Source organism: Gnatocerus cornutus, unplaced genomic scaffold, assembly GCF_029298725.1.
Source record: "Gnatocerus cornutus isolate USDA-ARS CGAHR unplaced genomic scaffold, icGnaCorn1.1 ctg00000023.1, whole genome shotgun sequence".
Classification (NCBI taxonomy): domain Eukaryota; kingdom Metazoa; phylum Arthropoda; class Insecta; order Coleoptera; family Tenebrionidae; genus Gnatocerus; species Gnatocerus cornutus.
The window spans coordinates 791,191-805,531 of NW_028275375.1; the positions used below are offsets into that span (position 1 = coordinate 791,191).

The following is a 14,341-nucleotide window of genomic DNA, read 5'->3' on the forward strand; positions in this document are numbered from 1 at the left end:
CGAATTGTAAGAAATAAAAGTGTCTTTATTAGTATGGTTTTTGGTTCGACAATGCTTTTAAGGGGGTTTCAGGGACACAAACAACACACGCTCCCAAGAGTGCCGATATTAAAATAACGACAAGATAAAGAAAACGGTCGAGGAACTAAAACGAAGTGTTAGAGGGGTGTTGGGCCGTCGCACCTACCTCTTCAGCAAACAGGAAAATGGGGGCTGTCGCGGCTAAAATCGCGGTGCTGCTTCCCACTGCAGCTCCTCTTACAAAAGTGGGGAAGGCTTCGATGAAGTATAACCAGTTTAAACAGAGAGCTGTGTGGCCGAACAAGATACCAAACGCGTTGAAATAAACAGTTTCGATGATTTCTGGAAACAATCGGGAATTTTTTTTCTGCTTTCTTGAGCTTGCAAAGGGGTGGATTGTGCTCTGAAGAATTCTTGATCTGAGCGGTATTTTTACAAGTCTGTGTCGTTACGGCGGTTAGACAAAATTGAATAAAAAAGGTAAAATTTTCAAATTTCCCGCGCGAAATTTCGAATTGTGTCCTGCGAAATCAGGTGGTTTTTATGCCTAAACTAACTTTTTTACTACAAATTTGTTTTTTTTAAGCGATTTTGAGGTCCTCGGCACAATCCGCGTACAAATAAACGTAAAAAACAAGATTAATGTAGTGACAGCTTCGAAATTTCGAGCGGGAGATTCAAAATTTCAAAATTCGGGAGATTCAAAATTGGATAATAAAAATGGTTCTTGAAGTAAGAAAATTGTTAAGCACAATCCACCACAAACCGAATTTGATTCGGAGGCTCGAGAGACCAGGAAAAAAATAAAACGCTACTTTTTAATACTGTTTCTTACTGTGCGTGGCGAGTCCGATCACAGACCTCAGAATTAACAACAAGAATATAAATAGCAGCCCGCAGCGCTTCTGCAGGGAACCATAAACCGGGAAAAGGAGCAAGTAGCTGCAAAACCCGTTAATTTGTTTCGTTATCAAACAAACCCCACCTTAATATCTCTCCAATGATTATAATAAAACCAAATTCATCCTCGCAGTTGACACGTAACAGTTCTGATATTCCTGCGAAAGAATAAGATTGATTGTCCTCCTTATTACTTACGTGCGCTGTGGTAACTGGAGGCGGCGACAAACATTGAGAGCGAAAGTAAAAGAAAGTTTCTCCTTCGGATTTTGGCGAAAAACCGAAAAATTAGTTGAATCAACTCCGTTGTCTTCATTTTTTTGTTTTCTCCGGTGATTGTGTAATTTTTTCCCGATGCTTCTTCGAGTTGTTGGTACGCTGGTGTTGTCAGGTTGTGTGTTAACAACCAAAGAGGGGATTCGGGGATGTACCAACAAACAAAGATTGTTATTAAATTAGCTGTGGCGACGTAGAGGAGTTGGTACTTCCACACTAAGACAGTTCTTGTAAAAGCGTCCATGACGAGAGAACCGATGGTGGAGGTGCTGATTGTGTACAGAACCAAGAAGCGGTGTTTGGTGTTCGAGATTTCCGCGCCTGTTAAAATTAGTTATTTTGGGGTGAAGAACGACGATGATTACAAGTGATAAGAGTGACGGTGTCTACGATGGTACAGGAAGCAGCACTAAGTGCGTGGAGGAGTATAAGGATCTGTTCGTTTCCAACAAACATTACGAGGGCTGAAGATAGAGTTGCCACCGTGGAGAAACACAAACCAATTTTCCTCCTTCCGAACCTGAAGAAGCTGTTTTATTGACCACGGTGGAGTTGCGTACAATCTTACACGTCAGCTAAGACGCCCCCGAGTGGGGCCCCTACAAACACACCAATATTCTTCAGGACGTTCGTCCATAAGAAAACCGATTTTCTGCAGTTCTTGACCACTTTATTGACGTCGGTTGTAACATCCCTCTTCTCCTGTCTTAAATACGTGTCAATACTCCCCGGTAACTCGAAGATTCCTGTTTGAAGAGCTAAGCTGAAGGGGGCGAAACACCTAAAAATGACGATGCTGAGGAACCACCAGCTGGTGTTGTATTTGTTGAATTCTTCTAAAAACTCTTTCTCGGCTGGAAAAGACGTGACATTGGTGGAAAGGGGTGTAATTCAGTTTTACAAGGATTGGGGTTTTGGAATGTCACCCGTGGCATTGTTACTTGTCATGTTTTAAGTCAGAAAACTGAAAATAGAAATGAGCTGCTTCGATGAAAACCTGTTTACAGTCTGTGGGCTCGCATTCACATTGTTGTCGCGGCATAAATATTTAAAACTGGCAACGGATGTGTGGTTCTTATGTTTGAAATGACTAATCTTATTGTTAGTGATTAAACAAGAAAGTGATCAGCAATTTTTCATCCAATACTTATTAAGACGAATATTAAACCTGGCGCATCCACCATTTTAGGAGACAATTTTAGGAATGAGAATAATTTCCATTCTGTTCGCATGCAATAATCAAAAATAATTGTAGACTAACGTGTGTAAATGTAAAACAAATATTTAAAACTGCTTTTGTATGTTGATTAATGATGTCATTTTTAAACAAAGGAAACGTTAACTTTTCGTTGCTCTTCTTACTCAGTTCCTGCTTTTATCTTTAATCTACGTGATGTTAAATCATTTGGTACGTAAAATTTATCTTTTCTTGAACCGTTTAAGAGCTGGAAAGTTTTGAATGTGACCAATCAGGGAACAATTTGCATAAGGTTAAAATTTAAATCAGTTAATTAATCAGTTAAAATTTAAATAAAATTTGGATCAGAGTTACTGAAGGAATTTTTTTTGTTTGACGTCAAACTGACAGTTCTTATTTTTTATCAGTGGCGTACTTGTTCCATTTTTGTGGACATCACAAATCAAGTTCGTCCAAACGAAAACGTGTTGGGTACAATAAAGGAAACATTGTTGCGTCGTTTACAATTATGTGTTCAACAAGATGGTGGCCATTTGTAGTGTTGCTTTATTGTCTGTTTTTTGAATAAAAGTGCGTTATTGTTTTTCCCTTTTATTGACGCCACTGATTTAAAACTTCAAATGTGACGGGAAAGTGACAAATTATTCGTTTGGTCCGAAAGCTACTTGGATTTCTGTAAAAGTGAAAAATTATTTGAAGCTATTCTATTGGTCAACTTTCAAACCTTGTAGCTTTTTAATTAAAACGAAAAAAAATAATTTAATTGCGAATTCCGAGACAGTTTGCCTTCATTAATTACCCATTAGTCTATGGCCGTAACGTTACCTAACCTGTATAATAAATATCAGCTCAAGTTAAACTGTTTAGAAATGCTTATGGGTGTTTAAAAGTTATGTTTCACAGCAAATATTTATTTTTTGACGCTTGGAATTTCATGGATAGTAAAATTTAGCGTGAAGTGAATGCTCTTACTTCATAAAATCTACAAATTAAGCTCCAGGTTTGAAAAACTTATTTTTCAGGCGACTTAAACTAAAAATGGAATTTTTATGCCTCAAAAGCGGCCTAAAAGTAAGTCTTTTCTGGCCGCAAACATTTTTGGCCGATTTGAGGTGGCGCCATCTATCTATAGTTTTGCATATTACATCAAGATACCGACATTACCCCCAAATTTTTAATTATTTGGGTAAAATCAAATCGACAAACTGCTGTAAAGTGCAACAAAGACGTGTTGAATTATTGGAAATGAACATGTCTAGCAGGGCTGCTGCAACAACATGAAAAATCACATTAAACATCAAAAAGCACATTAAACCTAATTCATACAAATTGTGAAGTTACACATGCCGAAACTGCACATGTAAAGAAAATATGTACTTTTTTGAAGGATTCATAAATATTTACAATTATTCAGTTGTTATAAATGATTAAATCAATAAATCATAAATACAAATTAATTAACTTGTAAATTTAATGATGTTGCTTAAAAAATCTTGTGTGTAACACGGCCAAAAAGTGCCACTTTGACACACTTTTTGGCCTTGATACACAAATAACTATTATTTTATTTAACGTGAAATTATTACACAGAAATCGTTAATCTTAAAAAATTGAAGCAGTGGACCAGATCGTTTAAAAAAAATTCAAAGGAGAAAATTTAAACCGGTTTCATTGCAATATTTAGCTTGATGTTAATAGTTATTTGTTTCACTAGGCTAGAAAATGGTCTTTTGGAAATGCAAGGAAAGTATTGAAATTCAATTGATTGATTTCAATTTCCGAGCATTTCCAAAACATTTTCTAGCCGTGTCAAACACGAAATTTTGTGCGCCGACAATTATTAATAGTTATTTATTTTGACTTTTGATTTGAATTTGAAACGTCATTCCCTCATTTAGGAGAATTTCATCAGCTGGGAAATAGGTTGGTAGCACCCCATTCAAATCAAACGATTGCAGATTAATGTAAATTCAAATGTGTTTCAGCAAATTTTTGTGGAATCTCCACTTAATTAATTTACCTTTATTATTTTCGATGGTCATTGGCCTCCAAATCTGCACACAAATTCACACTATTGACATTTATGCAGCGATGCCAACTTGTAAAATAAAACCAACTATTCGAAATGTCACGTGTGATGCCTAGACATTCAAAAGGTGATTTTCTTGCCGCAAATGAGTATCACAAATGCTATGAAAAATGACGGAGGCGCACAAAATAACTTTTCCATCAGTAAAATAATGTCAAGAATCATCAATTGAAATCTAGTAACATTATATTTATTCGTATTTAACAAGATTAAGTATACAAAAATTCTGAAGTGCATTGTTTATTTGCAAAGTTTTCTCCAAAGGAACTGCTAATTTCAATTATTCTCTGCGTTCTGTGTTTTGTTCTGTCTTGCTTCTGAGTTGAAATGTTGGCCGAACCGATGTCGAACAGAATGTTCATGAATTTATTTCATTTTATTTATACTTCAAGTTACTTATTACGTGGATATGTCTGGTATGTCAACTTTCACTAATATCCAGAAAATTCAATTCATAGAACGAAATTAAATATTCAAATTTTCAAGTAGTAACACTGATTAAATCCACAAAAATACAGAACTGTCGGTTATTTCAAAAGCGTAAATCCACTCATAGAGATAAGAAACGCACCTACTTGCAATCATTCACGTCTGTTTTCATACAATGATTCTGTAAATTTCAATGTAGGAAATAAGTAGGTTCATCTACATTTATCGCCATTTTTATTAAAATTAATCCACATTTATACAAGGTGTTTATAAATGTTTCTAGCATCAAGGTGGCTATGAAATGTGAAAGAAATTTGCCGCTCATTACAAATGTAGGTTTCGATTTTTCAACTGACATTTGCAGTTAACCTCAAATATGGAGCAAAGTAAGTTTTGAGAAACAAACTGTTCTAAAGTCCGTTGTTTTTTTTAAAAAAACCACCAACACCGCAATTTTCCCCTGCATTACAACCGGCAACGTTGCCTAGGGACATTTTTGGTGAGAAAATAGTTGTCAAATTTTTGACATTTCTGAAAATTAGGCAGTGTTTCCGTTAAAAACGTTTCTTTTACAGCCTGTTGGATTGCAAATCAAATGATTTAATAGTGAAAAGACTCACCATAGCCTGAAAGGCCGTTTTGTGTAACCAAATTGTCAATTAGGCAGCTAACCTATTTGATTTTATCACCAAAAAGTCACCATCGACGATGTTGCCGGTTGTAAAGTGCTGGGAGAGTGCGCGCGTCAGCATTTTTTTGACATTTTTTTTGGTGTTTGGGAATAAATTGTAATTTTGATAATACCTTATTAACTTATTGTGATAGGGAGATCTGGGCGGAGCAAGACAATTATTTTGTCCGAAGTCTAGTTATTATCAAATGCAGCAGTCTGTGTGGTGGTTCGGCGTTTCAACCAGCTTGTCCACCCGAATCGTAAACCTAAGGTGCAAAACATGGTGCAATAACTCAAATTCTATCGTAAATCAAATTCGGTTCTCTCTAGAACGGACTGTGGAAATGAGGCTTTAGCAATACGTATGAAGCCTGGGCAACACGCGACCATTTCCACCCCATATGATATGAAATACACAAATATTTGAACAGATATGAAATAAGATAAGATTTTTCATAGTAAAACCGTCATTTATGATGATGAAATTTTCCTTCTATAACTTAAAAGATGGTAATACGTTAACAATTACGTTTATATTTATCTTTATCTTATTTTTGTACAAAAAAAAAATTGTTAATTTAATTAGATTTGCTTATTGGGTGAAGTGGGAGGCTGGCTCTACGTATTTTACATGCGACACATGCATTGAGTCGTACTTAAACGCCATGTTGTAAATAATACTGTATAATATAGGAATAAAAACCAACGAGTTTTGACATTTCTTTTTCGTTTTTTTATAGATCAGATGGTGCACACACGTATTTATCTCCTCGTTGGTAATAATATATATGATTCGACAATCCGAGGTCTGCATCAATCTTAATAATTAACCAATTAATAACAACCCGTTTTTGTCTTCAGGAGTCGGAATTTTTTTCTAGATTTGACCATCAAGAAGAAAAAACGTTTTTTGAAACGGGATCCCCGCCCATTACCAATAGCGTGGAAAACCAACTATTTCCCTCAAAAAACTTCTTCACATTCATCCCAACTTATTCAGTTTTAGAAAATCATTTAGGAAGTGAAGGCAATGTTTACATTTGGGTGGACGAAATACCAAACATCACTTTTCGCTTGTATGGTGAACGACATCCCGAATTTGATAACTACAAATTTCATGTTCACTCGAATAAAACACTCCGTTGCTCGAATTCCTCGCATTGTGATAAAATGGACGTTTGTACCTTGGGGGTAACGATATTGAAATCTTCTTCTGATAACAATACAACTTCGTTTTTAGATAAATAATATCGAAACTAGTAACTTGTCTAAGCATGTTGTCTTCGTATCGTGGAAAGTAAGAAAAAAACATGCTTATATTTTATTCCAGTATCGGCATTTAGTGATAAAGTGCGAAGATTTTGATTGTATTCCGATTTCTAAATTAGTGTTGGAAGGATCTCATACACAAAAAGTTAAGGCGAAGAGAAATGGTAAGATCAATCAAAATTTATTCTGCGGGGATAACATTTATTTTTAGTCAAGTACAATTATTTTAGTCAACCTCAAAATAACGTTGATTTGAAGCCTCCAAAGGAAAAATCAGTTTTACACATTTCATTTTGTCTTCAATGTGAAGCAAACGTTTCTTTGAAGTGTGTAGGATTGAATAAAGAGCTTTCCCATTTACATGTCTCTCTCGCCAACTTATCTTTAGTGGTACGTATTTTTTACCTTTAGTTCAAACACTACAAATTTTTCCAGATTTTTGACAACACTATTGTTACCAGTGGTTGGACCCCCGTTGCACTAAATACTTTTGGAAACGTCGGATGTAGTTTAAGTACAGATTTACTAGTTTTGTCAAACGCGTGTTTTAATTCTGCGTTCTTTTGGAAGATACTTTTATTTGGTTGGACTGGTAGCTAATCATCAAAATAATTCTCTTAATTTTTGTTTTGTAGAGGAATCTCATGACACTGGAAATACCGGATTGTTAAAAAAAGAAACATGTCCTTTTTTTGACGCAATTTGTAAAAATATTATTGAAAAATTTGAACATTGTACAAACGATCTAAACGTCACAAAAACGAAATGTAAGATTCTCTATAAATTTTGTTAATTTCTTTTTTTTTTTTTTGAAATTCAGTGAACCAAGTTCAATCAAGGTTGAATACATGTAAAGCGACAACATCTTCATTGTCTCCAATATCTACAACATCTCCTCAATCGATAGATACAAGTGAGAACAACGAGCTGATTTAATTTTTTCTATTAATATTTTATTGTTAGCAACTGCAGCGCCTGATGAATGCAAAGGATGCATAGTTCCCATCACAATAACCATTATCATTACTTTAATATTTTCAACAATAGTTATAATTCTTTTATATTGTTTTTACTTGAAGGATAAAATATCCAAAAGGGTACAAAACGATTATATAGAGATGAATCGTCAATCACCTGTAAGTTTTTATTCAAATTTGTCAGTCACTAAATTGGGTCGATTTATAGAGACCAGAAGTTAGGCCAAATATCTTAGAAACTCCAAGAAAAACATCTGAAATTGAGTCTCCTTCTGTAAGATTTACATTCGCCATTGTTTTTATTACTAACTGTAACTTGTTTAACTTGCAGTCGTCATCTACACGAAATCTAGAAGAAATGCTGTAATTGAGACCGAACAAATGAATGAAGACCTCTAAGTTTGTACGGCGTCTTATTATAATATTAGTATTTTCAGTGTGATTTGATTTAAGCGCTTTTTCTTTGTGGTCCTTGTTGTTCTATGTTGTTATACAAGGTGTTTATAAATGTTTCTAGCTTCTAGGGTGGCTATGAAATGTCAAAGAAATTTGCCGCTCATTACAAATGTGGGTTTCGATTTTTCAACTGACATTTGCAGTTAACCTCAAACATGGAGCAAAGTAAGTTTTGAGAAATAAACTGTTCTAGTTGTGGTTTAAAACCTAAAATCAAAAACTTGGACACAAAATTGTAACTGGAACTTCGTTGACGTAAGTAACATTGTAAATAATTTTCAAGATAGTTATATTCACTATGAAAACAAAGCGGCAAAATAGTGCATGGCAGGAATTCCAGAGCCACCCTTGATGCTAGAAACATTTATAAACACCAAATTTTGCCAACTTACGATGTGTAAACTTCTGTTTGGTTGTGTATTTCAAAAACAGCCTGTATGTATCAATTTAATTGTCTATACCCAAGCAACATTTAAAGTATCAGTTAAGTATTTGGCTACCATGAGTGTTCCTCTTGAAGTAACAGTTATAGATTATGTTCTTTGTTCTTATTACATTTGGGGTAAAACGATCACTTAGGTACTAAGTAAAACGATCCCGGGTTCATTTTACATCTAATACGAATAATTGTCAAATTGTAAATGATATTTGACAAAAGACAGTGATAAAAAAACAAAAACGGGAGAAAGATTCTTTTCAAAATGTATTTTTTGCTGAAAAAAAAATTCACTCTTCAAAAGAAGAGGATTGGATTAGTGTGCCAAAAATGGACTAATGATCAATGTACAAGAGTAGACGAAGAGAAAAATATATTCACTTGCAATTTCTGTTTGGCTGAATTAAAAACTTCTTAAAGCAATGTAATTCTTTTAATGTTTATTTGTCTTCACTAAGAGTCTCTATTTTGTTGTTTTACTTCTTGTTATTTAAGTTTATTTTGTTTTTATTTTAATACTTAAATGTATTCACTGTTTCCACTAACTTTTGCTTAACTTATAAAACTTTTTGAACATAACACATCCTTACAATGGAAAGGAATCATTTTACCCCAATCGAGGGATCATTTTACCTCTAGTTCATGATCCTTCTGCAGTCTTGCACTTAATTTTTATTTTAATAAAAATGATGCAAAATTTCTTCAACATTTTTTCACTTTGTAGTAAATATTACTTTAAATTATTTTTTTGACTGACCTATGTATAGTAGCTGTTAGTTTACCTATGATAGTAGATACTTTATTCGTACTTGGGTACCTTTTTTGCATCTAACGTTTGCTCGATTTTTTTTAAATGTTTTTACCATGCACTTTAATAAAAAAAATCTTCTATTCTACTCTTCCTTCCTTTTTGCATCTCTTCAATCTTAATTTTCCAATTTCAAACACCGATTTATGCAAGGTACGAATTAATTAACCCCACAAATTCAAATTTCCCATAAAAATGTCACAAATTGAATGTGTAATTTCCTTGTTTTAGTTGTGGGAGCGTAAAAGCAAGACGTTTAATTATCTGGGAATATTTATTATGCAAATAAATTAAAGAAATTCTTTGTTACTCGAAAACAATAGTCACAGTATTTTATCGATACAGTTTTTGCAGATACTTCAATGTTTAATTAAAAAAAGGTCTTTAATGTGTACTGAAGTTCAACACATTATTGTTCGAGAATAATTCATTGACCCCGGATTTGGAACCTGCGTAAAATGAACTATAACAACGCAACTTTACTCCTAATAAGATAAAAAATTTATCGACCTTAGAACTGAATTTTCGCGAAAAACTACAACTTTCGATTTTTGGAATATCAAAGAACTATTTCTCATGTAAAAAATCGCGAGAAAAACGATGGCGCAAACCGCATCTCAATATCTCAAATAGTTTCCGAGATATCGAGCACGAATTGTTTCGAACCTTCAAAAATTTGGCCCTCTGTCGACAACCCAAAATTTCAAACGGCCATAACTCAGTTATTTGTTGACAAAAATTGAAAATTCTCATGTTTTTGGATTCAGCGTGAAATTCTGCGTAAAATGAGACCCAAATTGGTTGAGTTTGCTTTATAAATAAACGAGGCATTGGTCAAAAATTGTTTTGACAATGTCATTTTAGGGTGATTTTCAATCAATGTTTTTAAAATGAAAACGACGTTTAATAGCTTTGAATTATACATCAGTCGAAAGAGAAGCTCGAAATCTATCTACCGACCAAATTTGAGATCGATCGGACAAATGGCTTACAAGCTATGGCCAAAAATTAAAAAAATTAAAAATTTTCATCGTTTGAGTCGGAATTTTTTTTCGCGAAAAATCGACTAACGAATTTTGGGCTTTTAAGCACTTTTTCTAACGTAAAATGAGCCGAGAAAAACGATGGCGCAAACCGCATTTCAATATCTCTAATAGTTTCCGAGATATTTAACTTTAAAAATTACGAAAAATGAGGAAAAACGAAAATCAACTTTCCGAAACTTTGATCGGTCATAACTCAGTTATTTGTTGTCGTATCAGAATTTCAATCCCAGATTTGGAATCTGCGGAAAATTCTGCGTTCACTGATGTATAATAACATAAGTTTACTCCAAAAAACAAGCGAGATATCGACTGAATTAGATTCAGCTATACAATTTCTTCGAAAAAAATCAATTTTCAAATCCGTCCTTTATAAAACCAATCTTTTTAGTCAGTTTTGCTAACAGAATTTTAATTCCTAGAAATAAAATCATCGATTAGTAGTGCTTTTAAACCTTTATTCCCGCCGTATTCAATAATCGAAGCCAAAACTTCAATTCCTTATATAAAATATTTGCTGATCCTGGACTTAAAGTTTGGTTTTGCAACTTTAACCACCTCTTCTTGAGAATTAGGTTCATCAAAATCGCCTCTAGCTTCATTTTCCATCGCCAGATATTTTCCACGCGCTAAATGAACGAGCTCTTTCAATTGCAGTCTGTTTTCTTTCTCAATTTCCAGCACTTGATTCAACAAATCGATGGTTTTTTGGTTGCAGCCCTGGCTCTTGAAATTGCGATATTCTAGCGGTTCCAAGTCCATGATTGGTGGACGTCGAGTTGGGTAAACTGCAAAGTTTAGTTAATTTGAGGCAAAAAAATACAGTGTTCACCTGTACAATGTCCTAATGAATACTGGAAGAGCGCGAAGAGTAATAAGACGAGTGAAATTGACTTCATTTTGGAGAATGAAGAAGGTGTTTATTAAATCAATGTTTTTATAAGAAAATCCGAGATGAGTGTTATCTTTTTACATAATTGTATTTCAAGTTTGTAGGTGTTGGTGAATTTAGAATTATAGTTTTCGTTATTCAAATTGAACACTGGGGATTCAGGTAATTTATCGTATCCGATATAATCATAATAGGTTATCAGTTTTAATTATAGTTAAATAAAAAGCACAAAAAGTGATTAATAGTAAAATATGGAGTTTCAGAATTCAATGTAATCTCTAAAATAATGACTTTCAAGGCCGATCTGAGGCTGAACGCTTAAAAAGCCCATAGAAAATCAAAAATTTTTTAAATTTCAAATTTTTCCGCCATCAAAATCCAACTGCCAACTGTCAAAACCGCGTCTAAAACCTGTCAAAAACACAACATAACCTCGTTTCGGCGGTCGGTTTTGTTTTCAGGCGCCAGAAAAATGGACCACACTTATTATCGCATAACCGAATCTAAACATCGGTGCTGCGTCCCCAATTGCAAAGATAAAACTTCGAAAAGACATCGCTTCCCGAAAAAGGACCCCCGTTTGTTTAAACAATGGGTGGCTAATGTTTGTAACCCTAAATTGAATAATCTTTCAGTGGATGAGATTTATAACAGCTATATAGTGTGTGAACAACACTTTTTATCGGAGTATGTGGTCCCCGGGACAAAAAGGGGGCTCTCTGCGATAGCCGTCCCGACTCTGTTCCCCCCAAAAGAGATCAGTGGTCAGTAATCCTAATTTACACCCCCAAAGAGTGAATTTTGAGTAGTTGCAGAACCAGCAGAGACACCAGGGGCTTCCATGAGTTTAAAAGGGGGCACAGTTCAACAAGAACCAGTGGAAAAAAGTGAGACTCACTCAACTTAAGTAGATTGAGTTAATTTTGTTTTTTAGTTGACTTGACTCAAGATGAAGAAGTGGTGGAGTTACCAGCGCCTACTCCAACTCCGGCGCGTATTTTCTTATTACCCAGTAAGTTGGCTTGAATTGAAAGAACAAAACTAACTTGGTCTCTTTAAGTTGTCACTGGTCAAGGACCAATGTACCTTCAAGCTAATGTCCTTGAAAACCCTACTAAAGACACAAAAAGTGGTGCTGCTGTGACGAATGTCCTTCAAAAGAATACTCAGGGCACGGAAAGTAGCCCCATTTTGATGAATGTCCTTCAAAACTCTCCACAGGAAACGGAAACGGATCTAGTTGTTATAAATCAGACTCAAGAAAAAAAAATTGAGCCCACGGAAAAAGGTAGTAGAAATGGTGATAAAATTTTGTTTTGAATTTCGGATTTTTAGTGGCGCCCCCTAATGGAAACGTCAAGATCGCCTCAACTTTTAGTCACGTCTGTAAATTGTGTCTGAAGAATGGTAAACTGAGGAACATCAAAAGAGTTAAATGTGCCTTTACCACCACTGTTATTGGGGTCGTCGAGGTAAAACCAAGAATGGCTGATTCTAATTTCCTCTGTTAAGGTCTTTTTAGAGTCGAAGATCCCCGACAACATCTGCGTCACTTGTTTCAAAGAACTAGAGAACATCGCGATTTTCATCCGACAATGCAAGCACTCGCAATTCGTTCTGAATCAGATCAAAACAGGATGCGATAAACTAGTGTCCAAAAAAGACACGCAGATTGAAACTGTTAAGAAGAAACCGTCCAAAATCTTGAACAACGAAAATTTAGACGTAAAACCCGTGAAAGCACCAAACACCAAAGCAAGCAAAGAAGTCGAGGACACGGAGAACATCACCCCTGTGGAAGCGCCGCCTCCGGAGCCCAAAATAAAAAAATGCAACAAATGCGGCGAAGAAGTCACGCGAATGATGGACCACTACAAAACGCACAAACATTGCCGCCCCAAAACTAAATGCCCCCATTGCGACAAAATGTTTCTTAACAAAATGTTAAAATCTCACATCTTAGGCGTGCACTCTCAGAGCAGTTTCATGTGTCATATTTGTTCAAAGATGTTCAAATACGAAGTGAATCTCAGCCGACACTTGAAGAACCACTACATGCCGAAGAGGTTCATGTGCGAGTTCTGCGGGAAGGGTTACAGCACGAAAATCCAACTGGATGACCATTTGAATAAGCACACGGGGCTGAAACCGCACGCGTGTGCGTATTGCGACAGGAAGTTCAGTTTGCGGAGCGTCCGGAAAATCCACGAAGACAGACATCTAAAGCCGGTGTTGACCTCAACAGAGTCGCAGGTTTGTGAGCTTTGTAACATCACGTTCGCCAATGAAAGAGCGTTGAAGATCCACAACACCGTCCATAAGGAGCGGTTTTATGAGTGCCACATCTGCAAAACCATGTTGAATAGTAAGAGGCAATTCGACGTTCATTTAATGAACGTGCACAACATCGAGAAACCGTTTTATTGCGTGTGCTGTAGTAAAACCTTCAGATTGCAAAGCTCGCTGATCTCGCACATGCGGATACATACGGGCGAACGACCCTATTCGTGTCCAGAGTGTCCCAAAAGGTTCGTCCAGCAGACGCATTTAAAATATCACATGATGTATCACAGGGGGATCAAATCCTACCAGTGCACGTTCTGCGAGAAGACTTTTACTCTGAAAGGAAATCTCACGGTGCATCTGAGGTTGCACACCGGTGAGAGACCGTACGTGTGCCATGTGTGTAAAGCGGGCTTTAGGGATGCGAGCATGAGGAAACGACACGTGTTGAAGACGCACGGAATCGAGCAAGTCAGGTTGATTGGAGCGGGAACTCACTGTGGAGAGAATTGCGAATAAAACTTTTTTCCAACTGATTTTTTTTATTGGGTGTGATAAATTTCCAGTAGTTACGCCACTGGTGCAACGCAA

General features: G+C 35.7%; 3 protein-coding genes and 1 pseudogene across 3 annotated transcripts; 3 read left to right on the plus strand and 1 right to left on the minus strand.

Annotated features, from left to right (window-relative positions):
• Nucleotides 1-22: 22 nt before the first annotated feature.
• On the minus strand, nt 23-2,291 carry LOC148166194 (solute carrier family 22 member 1-like; annotated as a pseudogene).
• On the plus strand, nt 2,292-6,834 carry LOC148166195 (uncharacterized). The gene is made up of 3 exons (XM_088049247.1): nt 2,292-2,605; nt 6,327-6,392; nt 6,448-6,834. The coding sequence occupies exons 1-3, from the start codon at nt 2,591-2,593 to the stop codon at nt 6,832-6,834; spliced, it is 468 nt and encodes a 155-aa protein (XP_087905373.1). The 5' UTR covers nt 2,292-2,590.
• A 5,013-nt stretch (nt 6,835-11,847) lies between these two features.
• LOC148166196 (uncharacterized) lies at nt 11,848-14,320 on the plus strand. Its single transcript, XM_088049248.1, has 3 exons — nt 11,848-12,231; nt 12,283-12,287; nt 12,980-14,320. The coding sequence occupies exons 1-3, from the start codon at nt 11,940-11,942 to the stop codon at nt 14,267-14,269; spliced, it is 1,587 nt and encodes a 528-aa protein (XP_087905374.1). The 5' UTR covers nt 11,848-11,939; the 3' UTR covers nt 14,270-14,320.
• LOC148166197 (uncharacterized) lies at nt 12,254-12,979 on the plus strand. Its single transcript, XM_088049164.1, has 4 exons — nt 12,254-12,354; nt 12,402-12,479; nt 12,528-12,755; nt 12,803-12,979. Exons 1-4 carry the CDS (start codon nt 12,309-12,311, stop codon nt 12,976-12,978), a joined length of 528 nt encoding a protein of 175 aa, XP_087905290.1. The 5' UTR covers nt 12,254-12,308; the 3' UTR covers nt 12,979.
• Nucleotides 14,321-14,341: the final 21 nt, after the last annotated feature.

Excerpts from the sequence above, each read along its gene's own strand:
- LOC148166195 (XM_088049247.1), top strand. Across the intron at positions 6,393-6,447 it reads ATATGATTCGACAATCCGAG|GAGTCGGAATTTTTTTCTAG; the intron begins GTCTGCATCAAT and ends TTTTGTCTTCAG.
- LOC148166196 (XM_088049248.1), top strand. The coding sequence starts at position 11,940 with ATGGACCACACTTATTATCGCATAACCGAATCTAAACATCGGTGCTGC.
- LOC148166197 (XM_088049164.1), top strand. The coding sequence starts at position 12,309 with ATGAGTTTAAAAGGGGGCACAGTTCAACAAGAACCAGTGGAAAAAA. Across the intron at positions 12,355-12,401 it reads ACAAGAACCAGTGGAAAAAA|TTGACTTGACTCAAGATGAA; the intron begins GTGAGACTCACT and ends TTTGTTTTTTAG. Across the intron at positions 12,480-12,527 it reads GCGTATTTTCTTATTACCCA|TTGTCACTGGTCAAGGACCA; the intron begins GTAAGTTGGCTT and ends GGTCTCTTTAAG.